General features: G+C 37.3%; 1 protein-coding gene across 2 annotated transcripts in view; it reads left to right on the plus strand.

Moving 5' to 3' along the window:
* The window catches only part of MPP5 (membrane palmitoylated protein 5), an 84,049-nt gene that overhangs the window by 23,511 nt on the left and 42,537 nt on the right, over window positions 1-18,001 (plus strand). Inside the window, exons 2-3 of one of the 2 annotated variants that reach the window (XM_036241985.1) lie at window positions 2,123-2,203; window positions 10,348-10,877. In XM_036241985.1, the coding sequence (XP_036097878.1) occupies window positions 10,511-10,877 (367 nt within the window). In that variant the 5' untranslated portion in view covers window positions 2,123-2,203; window positions 10,348-10,510. The remainder of the gene's footprint in view (window positions 1-2,122; window positions 2,204-10,347; window positions 10,878-18,001) is intronic. The other variant, XM_036241992.1, reaches the window with a different exon arrangement.

The following is an 18,001-nucleotide window of genomic DNA, read 5'->3' on the forward strand; positions in this document are numbered from 1 at the left end:
TTCTGGAAAAGGGGTGGATATTTCTTAGAGGAGCTCTGTTGGCCATTTTGTGTCCTTATATAGCAGCGGTTCTCAACCTGTGGGTTGCGACCCCTTTGGGGGTTGGACGACACTTTCACAGGGGTCGCCTAAGAACATCAGAAAACACATATTTCCAATGGTCTTAGGAGCTGAGACACTGCTCCTTTGTCTCCAGGCGGGTCCACCCACATGCAGATACGCCCACATACAACATGAGGAACTGTATGAAAGGGTCGTGGCATTAGGAAGGTTGAGAACCATTGTTATATAGGCTTTCTGTTTCCAATCATGGCATGGCAGGGTATGTCATGTAGCATGCTAATATATTACAATGAGTGTATAATGAGGCCAGGACTTAACATTAGGTGAAATTAGTAGCCATGTTGTATCTAGTAGGTCTTTGCTGCTTATAAGCTATAAATCCAGTGTGTGTGGGAGTGTTCTTCCTTCTTTTTGACAGTTTCTGTAGCTTTTATTAATTGCAGTTGTTCTGCCACACACCCTATCTCAATATTACCCTGTTTTACTTTCTCTCTAGCTCTTTTTTTTTTTTTAATCCTCACCTGAGGATATTTTTACATTTATCTTCAGACAGAGATGGAGGGAGGGAGGGTAGGAGAGTGTGGGGGAGAGAGAGAAACATCGACGAGAGAGAGAAATATCGACATGAGAGAGAGACATCAATTGGTTGCCACCCACACAACCTCAACCAGGACCGGGGACAAACCGCAACCGAGGTATATGCCCTTAACCATCGGAATCGAACCCGGGACTCTGTGGTCCACAGGCTGATGCTCTAACTGCTGACCCAAACTGGCCAGGGCTCCATAGCTCTTTATCTAAAATCATCTTATTGTGTGTTTGCTTTTTTATTATCTGTTACCCCACCATAGCAGTTTTCAACATTTTCATCTCATGACACACATAAACTAATTACTAAAATTCTGCGGCACACCAAAAATGTATTTTTTGCCAATCTGATTTTTAAAAAAGGTATAATTTTGATTCATTCACACAAGACAGCTATTGTTCTGTTAGTTGTCATTTTTTAATTAGACACTGTAAGGGCAAAGAGGTCAGTGCCCTGACTAAATAGTCAGGTACAGTGTGTTTTAAAAAGTCTTGTGGCACACCAGTTGAAAATTGCTGCTCCACTAGAATGTAAGCTCCATTAGGACAAGATCCTGTTCTGTCTTGGTGTGCAATGTAGTGTCAACATTTCCCACTCTGAATTAGGTGTGGTTCCCCTCTGTCAAATTATCATTTTCTAAATTTATTGGCATCATTAACTATTCATAATGTTTAAAATTAATCCAGAAATTGTAGTTAAAACAAAGAACAAAACAAAAAACTGCATTTTATTTGAGTCTTAATCTAGAGGTCAAAAGTGTCATGAAAAATAATCTGCAAGCCCTGGCTGATGTGGCTCAGCTAGTTGGAGCATTGTCCTGTGCACCAAGAGATGGCAAGTTTGATTCCCAGTCAGGGCACATAACCAGGTTGTAGATTCAATCTTCAGTTGATCGATATTTCCCTCCCCCTCCCACCTCCCCCTTCTTTCCTCCCTTCCTCCCTTCCTCTCTCTAAGAGCAATAAAAAAGGATGCTATTTGCTCTGCCGGTTTGGTTCAGCGATTAGAGTGTCAGCCCTCAGACCAGTGGTTCGCCAGTTCGATTCTGGTCAAGGGTACGTACCTTGGTTGCAGTTCGTCCCCGGCTCTGGTCAGGTCATGTAGGAGGCAACCCGTCATTGTGTCTGTCTCACATCGATGTTTCTCTCTCTCCCTCCCTTTCATTCTATCTGATGAAAAAAATAAAAATAAAAAATAAAACCTATAAAAGGGTCTTACCCTTTTTCAAAACCTTTTAAACCAGTTATGTTTACCTCTTTCTCATCACTGATTTCAGGTAATTTATATTGATTTTAATGTACGTCCAATAGAGATTGGGAAGGGGTGCATTTTTACTACTTTATGCTAAGAAATCCTAGCCATCTGCAAACAGAATTGGATGTCATATTGAATTAACCTTTCCCTCCCACTCTCTCTCTCTAAAAAGCACTGCAGACTTTTATACTCGATTGTCTCTTTTCTGTTTTACAGAGTAAGAAAGCCTGAGTTCTGTGAAAAACCAGAGAAGAGACACTAAGAGAATAGTAGACAAGTCTTTCCAGTTTGCATAATGTAAGTTCTTTTCACTATTCTTGGCCTGAATCTTGTGTTAGCTGAAAAAGCTGTTTCTATGGAAACAAATAGTACAGCTTCTTAGAATGTCAGAGGAATGCCGATCACTTAAAATGAGACTTCCCAGCTGCTGGTCAAAGGGCATTACTTGTGGGAGAAGGGGAGGAATGATAAATTGAAAAAAAATCTAGAGTTCTGGACACTAGTGTCAACCAACCATGTTTATGCATATGAAGTGTGTTTTACATTTTCTTCTGTCTAAAAATTAGCATACTGATTATATAGGAAATTGTCTTCCTGCAAACCTGTCATGTTTCCCATCTCTCACACAAATAGTTCTGTTTCTTAGTGTGGAGTTTACAGTTGGCCAGTATTCATCACGCTATTTCACACCCCCCAATTTTAGTCTTTTGTATTTATTGAAGCTTATTTAGCATCTTTTTACCCCCTTTTCCTATACCTGATTCACATAAGCAAAGCCCTTTTTTCCCCACTAGTTCGAAGTTAGCACTGAAACAGCTTTGGCCTGCCAGCCTGAAAATTCATTTTCTTGCTTTGTGGACTATATAAAGAGTTTTGATTGATTGGTTTACTTATTTATTTCACAAAGGGATATGAACTGGGACTCTGATGAGGATTTGAAGTGTGGTCTTTTGAGGCATTTTAAAAACAATTTATTTATAATTAGAGGGTTGAGAAAAGAGAAATTACTGCTAGGGCTAGCAACTAGTATCTGCATTATCTGTATAAGATGGTTCATTGTTTACATATAAGGAGATAATTCTCTAGTTCAATCATTTACCAGCTTTTGAATTGTCAAATAAAGGATGTCTGTCTGTCTTTCCCTCCCTCCCTCCCTCCCTCCCTTCCTTCCTTCCTTCCTTCCTTCCTTTTTTAAATATATAGTGACTACATGTATAAGCTAGGACACAGCATAATATTTCTGATTCTGGAAGAACTTTTTGAATCTTCTATGGCCTTCATGAGTTAACTTGTGAGCATTATATTTTGAGTGTTGTATGGTGAGATTATTTAACTGAGGTGGTCTGGAAAATCTTATCGAAGGAATTGAGACTTGTGGTAGATCTTGAAGGTAGAAGAGGAAAGAAGAAGCAGTCCATATTTCTTAGTTCATAAGGCATTTAGGCAGGAAGAAAAAGCTACAAGATAGGCACAAATAGGAAGCAAACTTAGAAGACTTGTGCAAGAAAGTAGTAAAAGATATAGTTAGGAAGTTTGGGTTTACCTTGTAAGTTCAAACTCTATTCTGTAGGCAGTATGAAAGCTACCAGAGGTTCTGAACTGGAGTGATTTACTCATGTACTTAAATTAAGCATTTATCTCTTATTAGATATCAGGGCTGTAGAGATGAATAAGACAGATTCCTGCTGATTAGATAATTTACCTATGTGATCTACACTCATCTTGCAATTAATGTGTCCAAAACTAAACCCAAATGACCCTTCAGTTTCTTGCCCCTTCTATCTAATTCTCCCTTTCCTATATTCTCAATCTTAGTTAATGATATTGCCATCCACCTACTGATCCAAAGATAGTGGCTCTGGAGTCACACTGGTTTCATATCCTGAAGCCTGCTGTTTTTCCCTGTGCTGGGTAGTGTCACAGGTCCAAAGATGAGTCAGCCTGGTTTCTGACCTCTAATGGCTTCTAGTTTGATGGGCAGACAGACAGAGATACAAATAGTCCAGTTGTAGTCCAGTTTGATCAGGGATGTGACAGGGATTGTGGGATTCCAGAGGAGTTGCATCTGTAGTTTGGGGAGTCACACCTGTAGTTTAGGGAGTCATGGAAATCCAGAGGAGGATGTATTTGAGTTGAGACTTAAAAAGAGAGTAGGCAAGGATTAGATTCTTCCCAGTCTGATTCTGGAGCCTGTTCTTTTAAGCATTCTACTGTCTTGGGTAACTGGGTGGATCTAGTGGCGTTAATTAGGACTGAGAATGGAGGAAGAGGATCAAGGAGACCATGAGAGGATTAAAGGGAAATATAAGTTTAAAGGGAAATATGAGTTTAATTCTGGACACATGAATTTTTAGATCCCTGTAGGACATTTTGGAAGGTAGACTAATAGGCAGGATCTTGTCTCTCTAACCCTAGTACCTAGCCAGGGATAAATGTTCGATTAAAGTTATATACACATCACCCCTCTTTTCTAAATCTTTGATGGCTTTTCTATTGCTTTGAAAATTAAGGACTTATATTTAAGACCTTTTGTAAGTTGAACCCAGTCAAACTTTCTAGCCACTATCCTATTGTATAAGCTAACTACTTAGTTTAGTTAGCCTTATTTATATTTTTTCCACACCTTTTATCTTCCTGCCTTTGGCTCATTTGGTTTCTTCCTTATTCTTCCATCCTATCTTCAGGGCCTGCTTTGGAACTTATTCCTCATCTACAAAACAAACATATTTAGACTTACTTTTACAATTGTAATGAGGATTAAATGAATGAATACTGTATAGTGCTTGTGATATTGTGCAGCACATAAGTGCTCAGTAAATGTTATAATTGAAGTTATTACTACTATTATATTTCTTTCTTCTTCTTGCCCTGCCATATGGAATAGACATCAAATTCTAATACTTCTATAACTTATATGTTTCTTTAATACAATTTTTCTTCATTTCACTGTCTTAGTTCAGGACCACATTTCTTTTTTCTTTTTTAGTATGTGCCCTTAGCGGAAACCGAACCCGGGATTCTCTGGTCCTCAGGCCAATGCTCCAACCGCTGAGCCAAACCAGCCAGGGCAGGACCACATTTCTTTTTTGAAATTTATTTTTTTTATCCTCACCCGAGGACATTTTTCCATATTTTGTTTAGATAGAGTGGAAGGGAGGGAGAGAGAGAGAGAGAGAGGAACATCGACGTGAAAGGGACACATCGAGTGGTTGCCACCCACACGACCCAACCAGGGCTGGGGACAAACTGCAACCTTGGTACATGCCCTTAGCGGGAACCAAACCCAGGTCTCTCTGGACTGCAGGCCGATGCTCTAACCGCTGAGCCAAACCGGCCAGGGCAGGACCACATTTCTTATTGCCTTCAACCTGGTCTCATTGCCACCCTTTAGTCAATCTTCTACACTTCTACCAGAGTGATATTTCTCTAAAAGTGAATGTGATCATACCATCCCCTGCTTTAATTCCTGTAATAAGTCTTACTACTTTCGGGATAAAGGTCAAAGTCTTTAGCTCTTAAACTCTTCTCAGTCTTCCCCCTTGCCTTTTCAGTTTTATCATTATTCATGCATGACATGCTTCCATTGTCCCATTCAGCTTGATTGCATTCTGTTCTGTTTTTTAAGTGCCATACTCTCATCCTCTTTCTTCCTATTGGTCATGTGATTCCCTCTGCATGGAACAGTCTTCTGTCTGGCTTATATTTAGTTCTTTGAAATGCCTTTTAAGGAAATGCATCCTTATATTCGGAGTGTTTGCTGTGACTCCTTATCACAGACTAAATTTTAGGGTCCTTTGTGCATCCTCTGTGAATTTATGGCATTTTGAAGTTTAGTTAAACAAATATTTATCGGGCATTTCCTATGTTACATTTATTATGTTAAGCACTGGTGGGGGGGGAGTATAAAAATAAGTCTGTCTTAACAAGATTAGAATATAATGAGGAGAAACCAACTGGGGAAAAATAATCATTCATTTTCTTTTTATTTATTTTATTTTTATTGTTGAATGTATTACAGATGTTCCTCATTTTTCCCCCATTGACCCCCTCCTCCCCACTCACGCCCCGATCCTGCCTTTCCCCACATTGTTGTCTGTGTCCATTGGTTATGCATATATGCATATAAGTTCTTTGGTTTATTTCTTTCCATCCCCCCCCAAGCCCCCCTTCCCTTTGAGGTTTGTCAGTCTAGTAACCAATTTGTTCTTCTTAATCCCTTCACCTTTTTTACCCATTCCTCCAACCCCTCTTCCATCTGGCAACCAACAAAATGTTCTTTGTATCTATGAGAATGCTTCTGTTCTGCTTGTTCATTTTGTTTGTAGATTCCATTATCGGTAGATATGTATTCATTGCCATTTTGTTTGTTCATATGTTTTATCTTTTTCTTCAAAAAGACCCTTCAACATTTCATATAATATGGTTTGGTGGTGACGAACTCCTTTAACTTTTTCTTGTCTGGGAAACTCTTTATATGGCCATCGATTCTAAATGACAGCTTTGCAGGCTAGAGTAATCTTGGTTGTAGGTTCTTGCTTTTCATCACTCTGAATATTTCTTGCCACTCCCTTCTGGCCTACAAAGTTTCTTTTGAGAAATCAGTTGACAGCCTTATGGGAACTCCCTTGTAGGTAACTAACTGCCTTTCTCTTGCTGCTTTTAAGATTCTCTCTTTGTCTTGAACCTTTTGCATTTTGATGATGATGTGTGTTGGTGTGGGCCTCTTGGGGTTCATCTTGTTTGGGACCCTCGCTCCAATGCTTCCTGGACTTGTATGTCTGTTTCCTTCACCAAGTTAGGGAAGTTTTCTGCCATTATTGTTTCAAATAGGTTTTCGATTTCTTGTTCTCTCTCTTCTTCTGGCACCCCCAAGATGCGAATGTTGGCACGCTTGAAGTTGTCCCAGAGGCTCCTTACACTCCTCATTTTTTTGGATTCTTTTTTCTTTTTGCTGTTCTGATTGGGTGTTTTTTGCTTTCTTATATTCCAAATCGATGGTTTGCTTCTTGGCTTTACTTACTCTACTACTGAATCTCTGTAAATTATTCTTTATTTTAGTTAATGCCTCCTTCATTTCTGACTGGTCCTTTTTTATGCTCTTGAGGCCCTCACTAAGTTCACTGAGGGGGAACTTAGTTCATCGAGCATCTTTATAAGCAGTATTTTGAACTCAGCATCTGTTAGGTTGCTTATCTTCATTTCACTTAGTTCTTTTCCTGGAGATTTTTTCTGTTCTTTCATTTGGGACCTGTTTCTTTGTCTCCTCATTTTGGCTTCCTCCCTGTGTTTGTTTCCATGTATTACTTTACGGGAGGTATGGAGCTAGCTGAGACGAGATGCTGCTCATTTGAAAGAATTTAGGAAAACCTGAAGCAGGATCCAAGACAGGCCAATCCTATGGTAAAGGAACTGGCAACAGCTTGGGTGGGCCTGAAAGTTGGGTGGGGCGGGGCCTCAGGGAGTCACCAGGGCGGGGCAAACAGTGTGAGCCAGGTTGCTAGAGTCCCAGATATGGCGACTGTCTGCAGCCCCAGGGAAGGGCTCACCAAAGGAACAAAGGCCTCCAACAGCATGTCTGTCCCGGAGAAAGCCCCCTCTCCAGCCCTGGCTCCAATGCCAAACAGCTCAGTTCTTCCCTATATGTCTCTGGCTCCTCTCTAGCTGCCTCCCCTCCAAGCTTAGAGGGAGTGAGTCCGATAAGTCCCTGTGCGGGCCCTTTAAGGAGCTGCCTGGGGCTCCAGCTGCCTCAGCCTCCCTGAGCCTCAGTTCCCACTGGTTTTTCCAGCCAGAAGTTATGGGGACTTCTCTTCCTGGCACTGCAACCTTGAGCGGGATGCCTGGTGTGGGACGGGGACCCCTCAGTCCTCAGGGAGGACCTTCCCAGCCGAGGTGTCCTCCTGATTTTTATCCGTCACACGTGGGTGTGGGACCAGCCCGTCGCGCCTCTGCCCCTCTGCCCCTCCTACCAGTCTCGGTGTGGCTGCTTCTTTAATTCTGTAGGACTTCCATTCAGCTTGATGTCAGGCGGTTTTGAATGATGGTTTTCTGTTGTTTAGTTGTAACTTTGATATGGTTGTGGGAGGACGCGATACTGCATTTGCCTATGCCGCCATCTTGACCGGAAGTCTAATCATTCATTTTCTTTGCTGTCTCTCACAATAGAATATGAACACTTCAAAGGAGATGACCAAAACTGAATTTTAAGTGGATTAATACCAGGTTGCAGAAATATTTCTGGGCGTCAAAGGCTAGATCAGGTAGATAAGCATAATAGTGCAAGCGTGAGAACTTACTAAGATCGCCTGGCCCAGCCTCTTACATGATCTACAATTCCTGCCCCCATGATCTAGTGGAGTGAATATGGACATAGCCTTATAGTTTTTAGGCTGACAGTTTTTTGTTTTTTTAAACTACTGAGGACATTTTTGCATTTATCTTCAGATAGAGTGAGAGGGAGAGGGGAGGAAGAGAGAGAGACATAGATGTGAGAGAGACGCATTGACTGGTTGCCACCCATATGACCACAACCGGGCTGGGGACAAACTGCAACTGAGGTATGTGCCCTTAGGGGGAACTGAACCCAGGCCTCTGTGGTCCACGGGCCGACGCTCTAACCGCTGAGCCTAACCGGCCAGGGCAAGGCTGACAGTTTTATTTTCAGATCATAATTTCTGTAGATTATTACATAAAGTAAAAAATACATTATTATTAAGTTTGATTTTTAATATTCGGTAAATATTGTAAATAGAGAAAGTTGAGAGTTTTAATTTTCTGGAAATACACGCCTAGATTTTTAAAATTAAAATTAAGCACAGCACTATTGTAACTCCTACACAAATTTCTGCTTACTTGTAATGAAAACATCCAATAAGCTGAATTTGCATTTGCACAAATTAAAATATAAAATCTTAAGAATTGCCTAATATAATTCTGATAGGTGTTATTTTAATAAAAAGGAAGGCAATCTACTGATAAATAAGGTATTTATGTGTAGACCACATGGTTATATTTAAAAAAGAGAGAAGCTAAGATTTGGATAGAAGACAGAAAAATCTCTCAAAATTCTTGTGAAATGTAATTCTAGTGGCTCATCTAGTTTGCATCTATTTTCCTGATTGTTGGCCTAGTGGTTTCCCTGGTAGTTTAGGTGGGTTTGTGTTAAGCAATCTGTGACAAGATGTTTGAGAGAAGATTGGCTGGTATTAGGAACGTTGTCTGAAAATTCAGCTTTTGCTTAGTAGACAAGTGCTATAACAAAACAGACAAGTGATGTTTTCTGAAATGATGCTCAACTCAAGGAGGTACTAGGTTTATTACTGTAAATATTTTTAAAGTCTTGAGCAAAAGAAGACTAATTAGATTTCATGTGTGGGTTTTCACATATATAAACAATCTGCCTTTTTATGCCCAAGAAATGGCTTCGTGAAAAGCCAGTGTCATCCAGTAAAATATTTTTCTTGTCTAAAAGATCTTTGTTGATGAACTTTTAAAATACAAGAATCAAATTAATACTAAGAAGTAATACAAGTATATATTTTATAGTTTTAAAACATGCTACATTATCTCATTTAAAACTCAGAACAATCCTGTAAATATATTTTCCAAAGGAATCTGAGGTTCAGAGAGAAAAACTGACTTGTCTTAGATCAGAAAGCTAGAGAAAGTGTCAGAGCCAGAATTAAAATTCAGTTTTCTGGTCTCCAAGTCTAATATGTTCTTATTTTCTGTACAGTATGGCTTTAAAAAAATTGGTGAGTGGTAACAGGTACCGTTTTCTCTGAATGAATTTTCATAAAGAATTAACCCTAATTCTTCTGTTAATGTGACCAGTTATAGACACTAATAACCCACATAGTCTTTTTCTTACTGAAGGTAGTTTTATTCTGTAGATGCCTTAGCTGTTAATTAAAGTTTCTTCTTCATTGGGTATCTTCTTTATCTTTTAAACTCCTAAAAGTGGATTGTTCCCAGAATACTACCTTTACCTCAAGTGAGTCACCAACGTGACATGTTATATGCCAGTTTCTTTGGCAGTTACTAGGAAGTTATTTTAATCTTGTGTATATTAATTGAGTGTTAAGTACTGTATTGAGACAAGTATACAAAAATGACTTAAAAATCTTTTTACCTTAAGCAACCTGTTCTTTACTAAACTAGTACCCAAAACTTTCTTACTTTCCCATTTTGCTAAACCTTCCTGTACATCATTTTTTCAGTTTTAAAATAACAGTATGCTTCTAATTTTGGGGAAGGGGCCTTTTGGGGGGGGGGGTACACCTTGATTTTTTTCTCAGCATTATCTATAAAATGAAAGGAAAGTACTTAATCTAATATTATATACTTATGGGATATTTTCTGTAATGTATAGGGATTAGAAGTGGGCTATGTAAAGTCTTTTATATTGTAATTCTTACACTTTTTTCCTTCATCTTTCCCCTTAGATTTCCTTCATGGATACATTTTTATAGCATTAATGTGTGATGTGAGAAGTTTTTTGTTTTTGTTTTTTTTGAAGTAACATGGATTTTATACTACAGAACCAAGAGATTGGCTTTATAGGAAAAATTGATTTATAAAAAGTGGTACAGGTTTTTATAGATAACCATGACAACATCCCATATGAATGGGCATGTTACTGAGGAATCAGACAGCGAAGTAAAAAATGTTGATCTTGCATCACCAGAGGATCATCAGAAGCACCGAGAGATGGCTGTTGACTGCCCTGGAGATTTGGGCACCAGGATGATGCCTGTACGTCGAAGTGCGCAGTTGGAGCGTATTCGGCAACAACAGGAGGACATGAGGCGTAGGCGAGAGGAAGAAGGGAAAAAACAAGAACTTGATCTTAATTCTTCCATGAGACTTAAGAAACTAGCCCAAATTCCTCCAAAGACTGGAATAGATAACCCTATATTTGATACGGAGGAAGGAATTGTCTTAGAAAGTCCTCATTATGCTGTGAAAATATTAGGTAAGTAAAAACAGCAGAGTAATAGATGTTTTGCTTTTATTTCTCTTGCCTTAACATAAATGTGTATAGAAAGGAAGAAGAGTATAAGAGAATGTAAATATCGCATTTTGAAATCAATCCAAGACACTTCTTTTCTTGGAAAGGTCATATAACCATCATTGTTTACTATTAGCCATGTAGAGTTAATGCATATGGTTTAAATATTCCAGTTTCTACAACATAGTTTTTAGATATAATCTTTGAATTAAAAAATTCTACATGTGCCTGGCTGATGTGGCTCAGTGGTTGAGCATCGACCCCGTGTACCGGGAAGTTGCCTCTTTGATTCCCAGTCGGGGCACATGCCCAGGTTGTGGGCCAAATCCCCAGTGAGGGGCATGCAGGCAGCGGCCAATCGATGTTCTCTCTCATCGATGTTTCTCTCTCTCTCTCTCCCCCTCTGTCTCTAAAATTAATAAAGAAAAAAAAGTTTTTTAATTGGAAAAAGGTTTTAAAAAAACAAAATTCTACATGTGGCCTAATAGTTAAAGTCTTGAAATTTCACCTTTTATCTCAGACTCTACTTTTATATCAAAATTACTCAAAAGCAATTTTCAGATTTTTTTAAGGTTTGTAAAATAGTAATAAAATTAATATCTGTAGCTTAAAATCTATTTGATTTTAATTAATACCAAAGGAACTGGTGCTGTTTATATGGCATCATACACATAAAACATGGCCAAAATTCCCTATACTATTTATTCCTAGTTCCGTTCTTTGAAAAAAACAACAGCAAAATGTAGTGCTGTGAGATTTTAATAGACGTAAACCAAAAGATGTTCTGTGATCAAATAAATTTTGAGAGCAGTGGGTTAAATAAGTTAAACAGCTTATTATAGGACTTCTTAGAGCCTTTAGAATGTTGATAGGCATTATGAATCTACAGTAGAGATGTCAAATGTAAATTTCCCAACTTAGAATATTTGATTATTGAACTTACTGCCCTTTCTTTTTGTGCGTGCGTGCGCACACACACACGAGTGATCACTGAATTAGTGTTAGGAGTATACATTAATTTGTGTTCTCTTAGATGCTGTAGTAAACACCATTCTCTGTAATATCCACAATAATCCTGTCAACAGGATTCTGTAATCACCATTTTGGAAATAAATAAATTGAACCTCTGTTAAATCACCTGTTTAAGACTCCAAGCTAATAAAGGGTAGAGCCAAATTTGAATTTCCCTGATCTGGACATGTAGTTGGTATACTGCACAGAGCAAAGGGTTTGAGTGGAGACTGACATCCTACCTGTTCTTCACTCACTGGACCAGAGCTCTGGCTACCAAGAGTGGAATACCTTTTTTTTGTTTCTATTACATCACATCGTCTGCTGCTTTTCTTTGCTGAAGTTTATTAAGGATCCACATTTCTTTACAGAAAGCAATGTGCATGCTTCTTTAATGTTTGAAGAAATCATTGATGTGTTCAGTGATAGTGAAATCTGATAAATGCCTTCAGATGTAATAGTGAAAGCAGAAAGATTACATATTTTTAATACATTTATCTGAACAAATTTTATGCTCTTTTTTTTCTTGAGAGTTTTGTTAGAGTAAACATTTTATTCCCAATGGACTTTTACTGGCTCTCATATCCCACAACCCCTCCCCCCTTTTTTATCCTCACCCGAGGACATTTTTGAATTCATCTTCAGATAGAGCGAGAGGGAGACAGGGAGGAAGAGAGAGAGAAACATCAATGTGAGAGAGACACATCGACTGGCCGCCACCCACACGAATCTAACTGGGGCTGGGAACAAACTGCAACTGAGATATATGCCCTTAGCGAGAACCAAACCCCAGTCTCTCTGGACCACGGGCCGACGCTCTTACCACCCCATTTTTAAAAAAATTAAAATATCCTGTCTATATGCTCTATGGACTTGGAAAAAGTTTATATTGTAGTATACCCAGCCTAAGCCTGGAATATTCTCCTGTTTTTCAGTTTAAATTTTTTTAAGAGTAATGTATTTGTCCATTTGCTTTCTTTAGATCAGGCCAATCTAATGATGTTCATGTAATCTCAGTAAAGAAACAAATAAAGCTTAAGCCAGATTCACATAGGGAATTTATTTATTTATTTGCCTAAGCACAGAAAATGGAGACCATTTCTTAAATTTTTTGCGTTTTCCTCTTTCTGTTTGTATGTTATGTGGCTAACTTACCTACAAGTGTAGATTAAAAGGCAGGTATATTTACTTCCAACTTGCCATCTGTAGTAGTTTGCAAAAATACCTTTGTGCAACCCTTAAATTTAAGGCTGTTTTACATACTGTATTTTAAAATAATTTGAAATGTACCACCAGGTATCTGTAATTCATTTTTTGAATAGGAGAATATTTAATATGTTGAGAAATAAGTGACGGATTTAATGGTAATATACTCAATACAAATGTGTTAATTGTAGGAAAAATGAAAATTTAGTGTAAGTTATACAGTTGTTATTATTCGTCAAAGCTTCAGTGTTTGAATATGTTCAGTTTTAAGTTTTCATTTTAAAATGAAATTTGATAGCTTTGCACTATACATTTTTTTTCTTGTTTATAATTTGCTAACACATCATAGTACAACAGAAGTACTCCCTTAAAAGTTGTATGTCTCCCTGCCATTATTTTGATTAATACACACATGCCAGGAGGCAGCTTCTCAGCCTTTTTCACAGCCAGAAACAGCAGCTTTGTTTTAAATGAGGAAAGGATGGGGCAGCTGGTTTATTTCTTTCAGAGGGAGCTTTCAGTTTCCAGATGATATATCATCATTTATCTGTGAGTAGAGAAAATAATTGTTTTAAGAACTAAAAATGTAATTGGAAAGGTTAGATACTTTAATTGTCTGAGTAGTGTTTTTTTAGTGAAAGTATTTATAAATTTGGTACTCTGTAATAGTAAAAGTACAGGGATGGGAGCCTCCAAAGCATATGCACCATTTTACATTCCCACCAATAATGCTCTGATAATAGCCATCCTAATGAATGTGAGTTTGCCTTGAGTTTTCAGACTACAGAAATATGCATAAAGTAAGTGGGTATAATTTGCTAACACACTTAGAATAGTATCTGTTACAGAGTAAACTCTTTGTTAAATTTGTTAAATAAATGCACAAATGACCAAAGTTTTTTTAAAAAGGTGCAGGAATGGAATTGATAGAAAATATTCAGAAATGATGAACTGAATTTTCTTATTTAAAAGCCCTCAGAATCTTATTGAAAATTAAAAAATAGTGACTCCAAATGAATAATTAATATTAGTATTATAAAATATAAAATTTTTTAATATATTTGAAAAGTTTTAACTAATTCAAAATTAATAATTAATATTAATATCATAAATTATTTAAAAATTTGATGTAGTAGGGAGGCTTTTCTTAAAATTGGCATGAGTTATTAAAACTTGCTTTGCTATGAATAAAATATCATTTTCTACTTCTCTTTCATAAGCAAAGCAAACTACCTTGTGAGAGAAATCCTGAGAAAAGAACAGAATGCAGGTTAGATTGAGATGAGGTAGATAGAGGAGGATCATTTTCAGATATGTCTGGATTGTAGATTTCACTGTTTCGGGTTTTTGTATTCACAAATAAGTAATTTTTAGCCACAATTGTGGCTAAATACAGTAGATATAATATTTAAAGGGAATAAACTCAAACACTATAGTTATATATGTGACTATATGATTGTTGCATCTTTGAAAAGAGCTTAGAAAAGACACACTCAACCACCCCCACACACCCATGGTTAGCTGTTTTGTGGTTAATAAGGAGACTCCTGAAATTGGTGATTAGGGGCTTTCTAATTTATACCATAAGAACATGCTATGAATGTGAAGAAAAATTTTAAAAAGACACACCAAGGGGAAGAAAAACTATGAATAAAATATATTTATAATATTAATAGCATGTTTCAATATTGATTAATATCTACATATTTATTTTGCCAGACAGCTCTGAATATTCAGACTGTTAAGTCAGGAGTACTTCTGTACCTGGACAGGTTATTCAGTTAATTGGAGTGTTGTCCTGTATACCAAAAGGTGTGATGGGTTCGATTCCTGGTCAGGGCACATACCTAGGTTACAGGTTTGATCCCCAGTCTAGGAGCATAAGGGAAGCAACCAATCAGTGCTTCTCTCTCTCTTTCTCACTCTCTTTTTCTCTGTCTCTTCCCCCTCCTTTCTGTTCCCCCTCCTCCCTCCCTCTGTTTCTCTCCCCCTCTTTCTCTCCTCTTCCCCCCTCACCCTTTCTCCCTTCCTCTCTGTACAATCAATAAACATATCTTCACGTGAGGATTAAAAAAAAAGAGAGTATTTCTGTACTTGAAGTTATAAAATGAAATATCCCTTTCACATTTATTTCTGACAATATTTCACATGGCATATATTGAAATATTGATGGATTGTGATGAACTTCTTTTAAGACAGGCTTTTAAAATAAAGTGTATTTAAAGTCAACAAATAAAATTCCTGTGCAAGTAAACCTTGAGGTCAGTCTGCTTTTTTTTTTAATCCTCACCTGAGGACATTTTCAATTTTTTTTTGTTCAGATAGAGTGGGAAGGAGGGAGGGAGGAAGGGAAGGAAAAAGGAAGGAAGGCAGGAGGGAGAGAGGGAGAGAGAGAGAGGGAGAGAGAGAGAAACATCGAAGTGAAAGGGACACATCGAGTGGCTGCCACCCACACAACCCAGCCAGGGCCGGGGACAAACTGCAACCCAAGGTACGTGTCCCTAGCTGGAACTGAACCCAGGTCTCTCTGGACCGCAGGCCGACACTCTAACCACTGAACCAAACTGGCCAGGGCGAGGTCAGTCTACTTCTAAGAAGTTAATTATTCTTGCCTTTAAATTTATGTTCAACAGCTATAGATATTTCCATACTTTATTAGCCATTCTTTGAGGGACATTTTTTTTTCTGGAAGTGAAATGATTAAACCTATTTGTATTAGGTTTAATTTTTAAAATGTTGGGATCATTTGAAAATTTTCTGATTTGTTAAGACTGCCAAAATTACAGCTAACCTAAAATAAAAAATTTAAAAAGTCAGTAGAATATGGGTATAGTTATGTAATGTTTGGTTGTTAAATATGCATAATTTGCATAAATATACTGAAAAAATGATTAATTGCTACACCATTCAGCCTTTGAGACCATGCATCAGAACTTCATTCCACATAACAAATAATGATATGTTTTAATTTCTTCCCTCTTATGGACTTGCATCCTTAGTGTTCAGAAATACATGACATCATTGCACATTGGAAAGTGTAGGGATGTCTAGAGTCAAATGTAGAGTTTAAATACTTTTTATCTTCAGCCTGACCAGTGTGGCTCATTTGGTTCAGTGGATTGAGCGTCCGTCCCTTGGACTGAGCTCTCATGTTGGATGTTTCTATCTCTCTCTCTCTCTCCCTCTCTCTAAAAAAGCCAATAAAAACATATTTTTTAATGCTTTTTATCTTCACTTAGCTGCTATTGACCTTGGAGAAGTTACTTTATTTCCTGAGCCTCAGTTTTAGGATTTTTCTTGAGGACTAAGAGGGAAAATGTTTATAAGCATTTGGCACAATGTAAATCAAATTTAAATTTTATTTATTGATTTTTTTTTTAGATAAACATTTATTTGTTGTTCCATTTATTTATGCATTCATTTTTTGCTTCTTGTATGTGCCCTGACTGGAGATCCAACTCACAACATTGGCATATCAGGACAGCGCTCTAACCAGCTGAACTACCTGGCCAGGGCCTAAAATTTCATTTTTGTAAGAACCAGAAGCCACCAAAGAGGTCATCTAATTTTCTAGTCCATGAAATTAATTTGTAGATCTTAAACAGTAATTTTTTATTTAATTTTTAAAAATAGCAGCTTTATTAAGATAGAATTCACATACTATAAAATCCACTTTTTAAAAAAGTACAATTCATAAGTTTTTAGTATATTCACAAGATTGTGCACCCATTACCACTATATAATTCCAGAGTGTTTTCATTACCCCCAAAAGACAAACTATATCCATTACCAATTACTTCATATTCTCCCCCCTCTAACCTCTACAACTCCAGTCTGCCTTCTGTCTGTGGATTTCTTTAGTCAGGTTTTATACAATTGAGTCATACTGTATGTGACCTTTTGTAACCGGCTTTTTTCCACATAGCATAATGTTTTCAAGGTTCATCTGTGTGTAGCATGAACTAGTACTTTATGCCTTTTTATAGCTAGGTAATATGGATAAACCACTTTTTGTTTATTCATTCATGTGTTGATGGAACATTTGGGTTGTTTCCACCTTTTGGCTATTGTGAATAGTACTGTTATGAATATTCATGTATAAGTCTTTGAACACCTGTTTTTAATTCTTTTGGATATATACTTAGGAGTGGAATTGCTGGGTCATATGGTAATTCTGTGTTTAACTTATTGAGGAACTGCCATATCTTTCACAGTATCTGGGCTGTTGTACATTCTCGCCAGCAGTGTGTGAGGGTTCCAGTTTCTCTTCATCCTTGCTACTGTTACTATATGTCTTTTCATTTTAGCTATTCTGTCAACCAGTAATTTTTTTTTAAAACTAGAATAAAATAGGAAATATTAAAGTATATTGCACATAAGTATTCATAAATTTTTAATTTCAAATTGGTATGTGTATACTGGATTGAGAAATAATAAAAAAAAATTTTTAATGGATCACCAGTAAAAGTTTGAGAAATACTGTCCTAGTCAAACCCACTCATTTAATAAAAAGGCCAAAGACTTAAAGTGCGTTGTCCAGTGACGTGTAATGCAACTAATACGTGGTCAAGCCATAACTAGGACCCAGGTATTCTGACTCCAAATTTGGAGCTGTTTTTTCTCTGTCATCAAGCCTGTTTCAATTTCATTCAGAGAAAAGTTATGCAGCTTTTACACTTGATTGAATTGTAGTCACTTCAATGATAGTTTTATAGTTTCTTAGCATATTTGGGGATAAGATTTTGCTCTGCTGTCTCACTCAAATATTTTTGTGTATATACTTGTTTTTGTTTGTAACCCAGTTTGTTACTAATTACTCTTCAGGATCTTTCATGAGTTTCTGCTTATTTTTTTGTTGTTGTTCAGATAGA

Source organism: Molossus molossus, unplaced genomic scaffold (assembly GCF_014108415.1).
Source record: "Molossus molossus isolate mMolMol1 unplaced genomic scaffold, mMolMol1.p scaffold_m16_p_1, whole genome shotgun sequence".
Taxonomy (NCBI): Eukaryota; Metazoa; Chordata; class Mammalia; order Chiroptera; family Molossidae; genus Molossus; species Molossus molossus.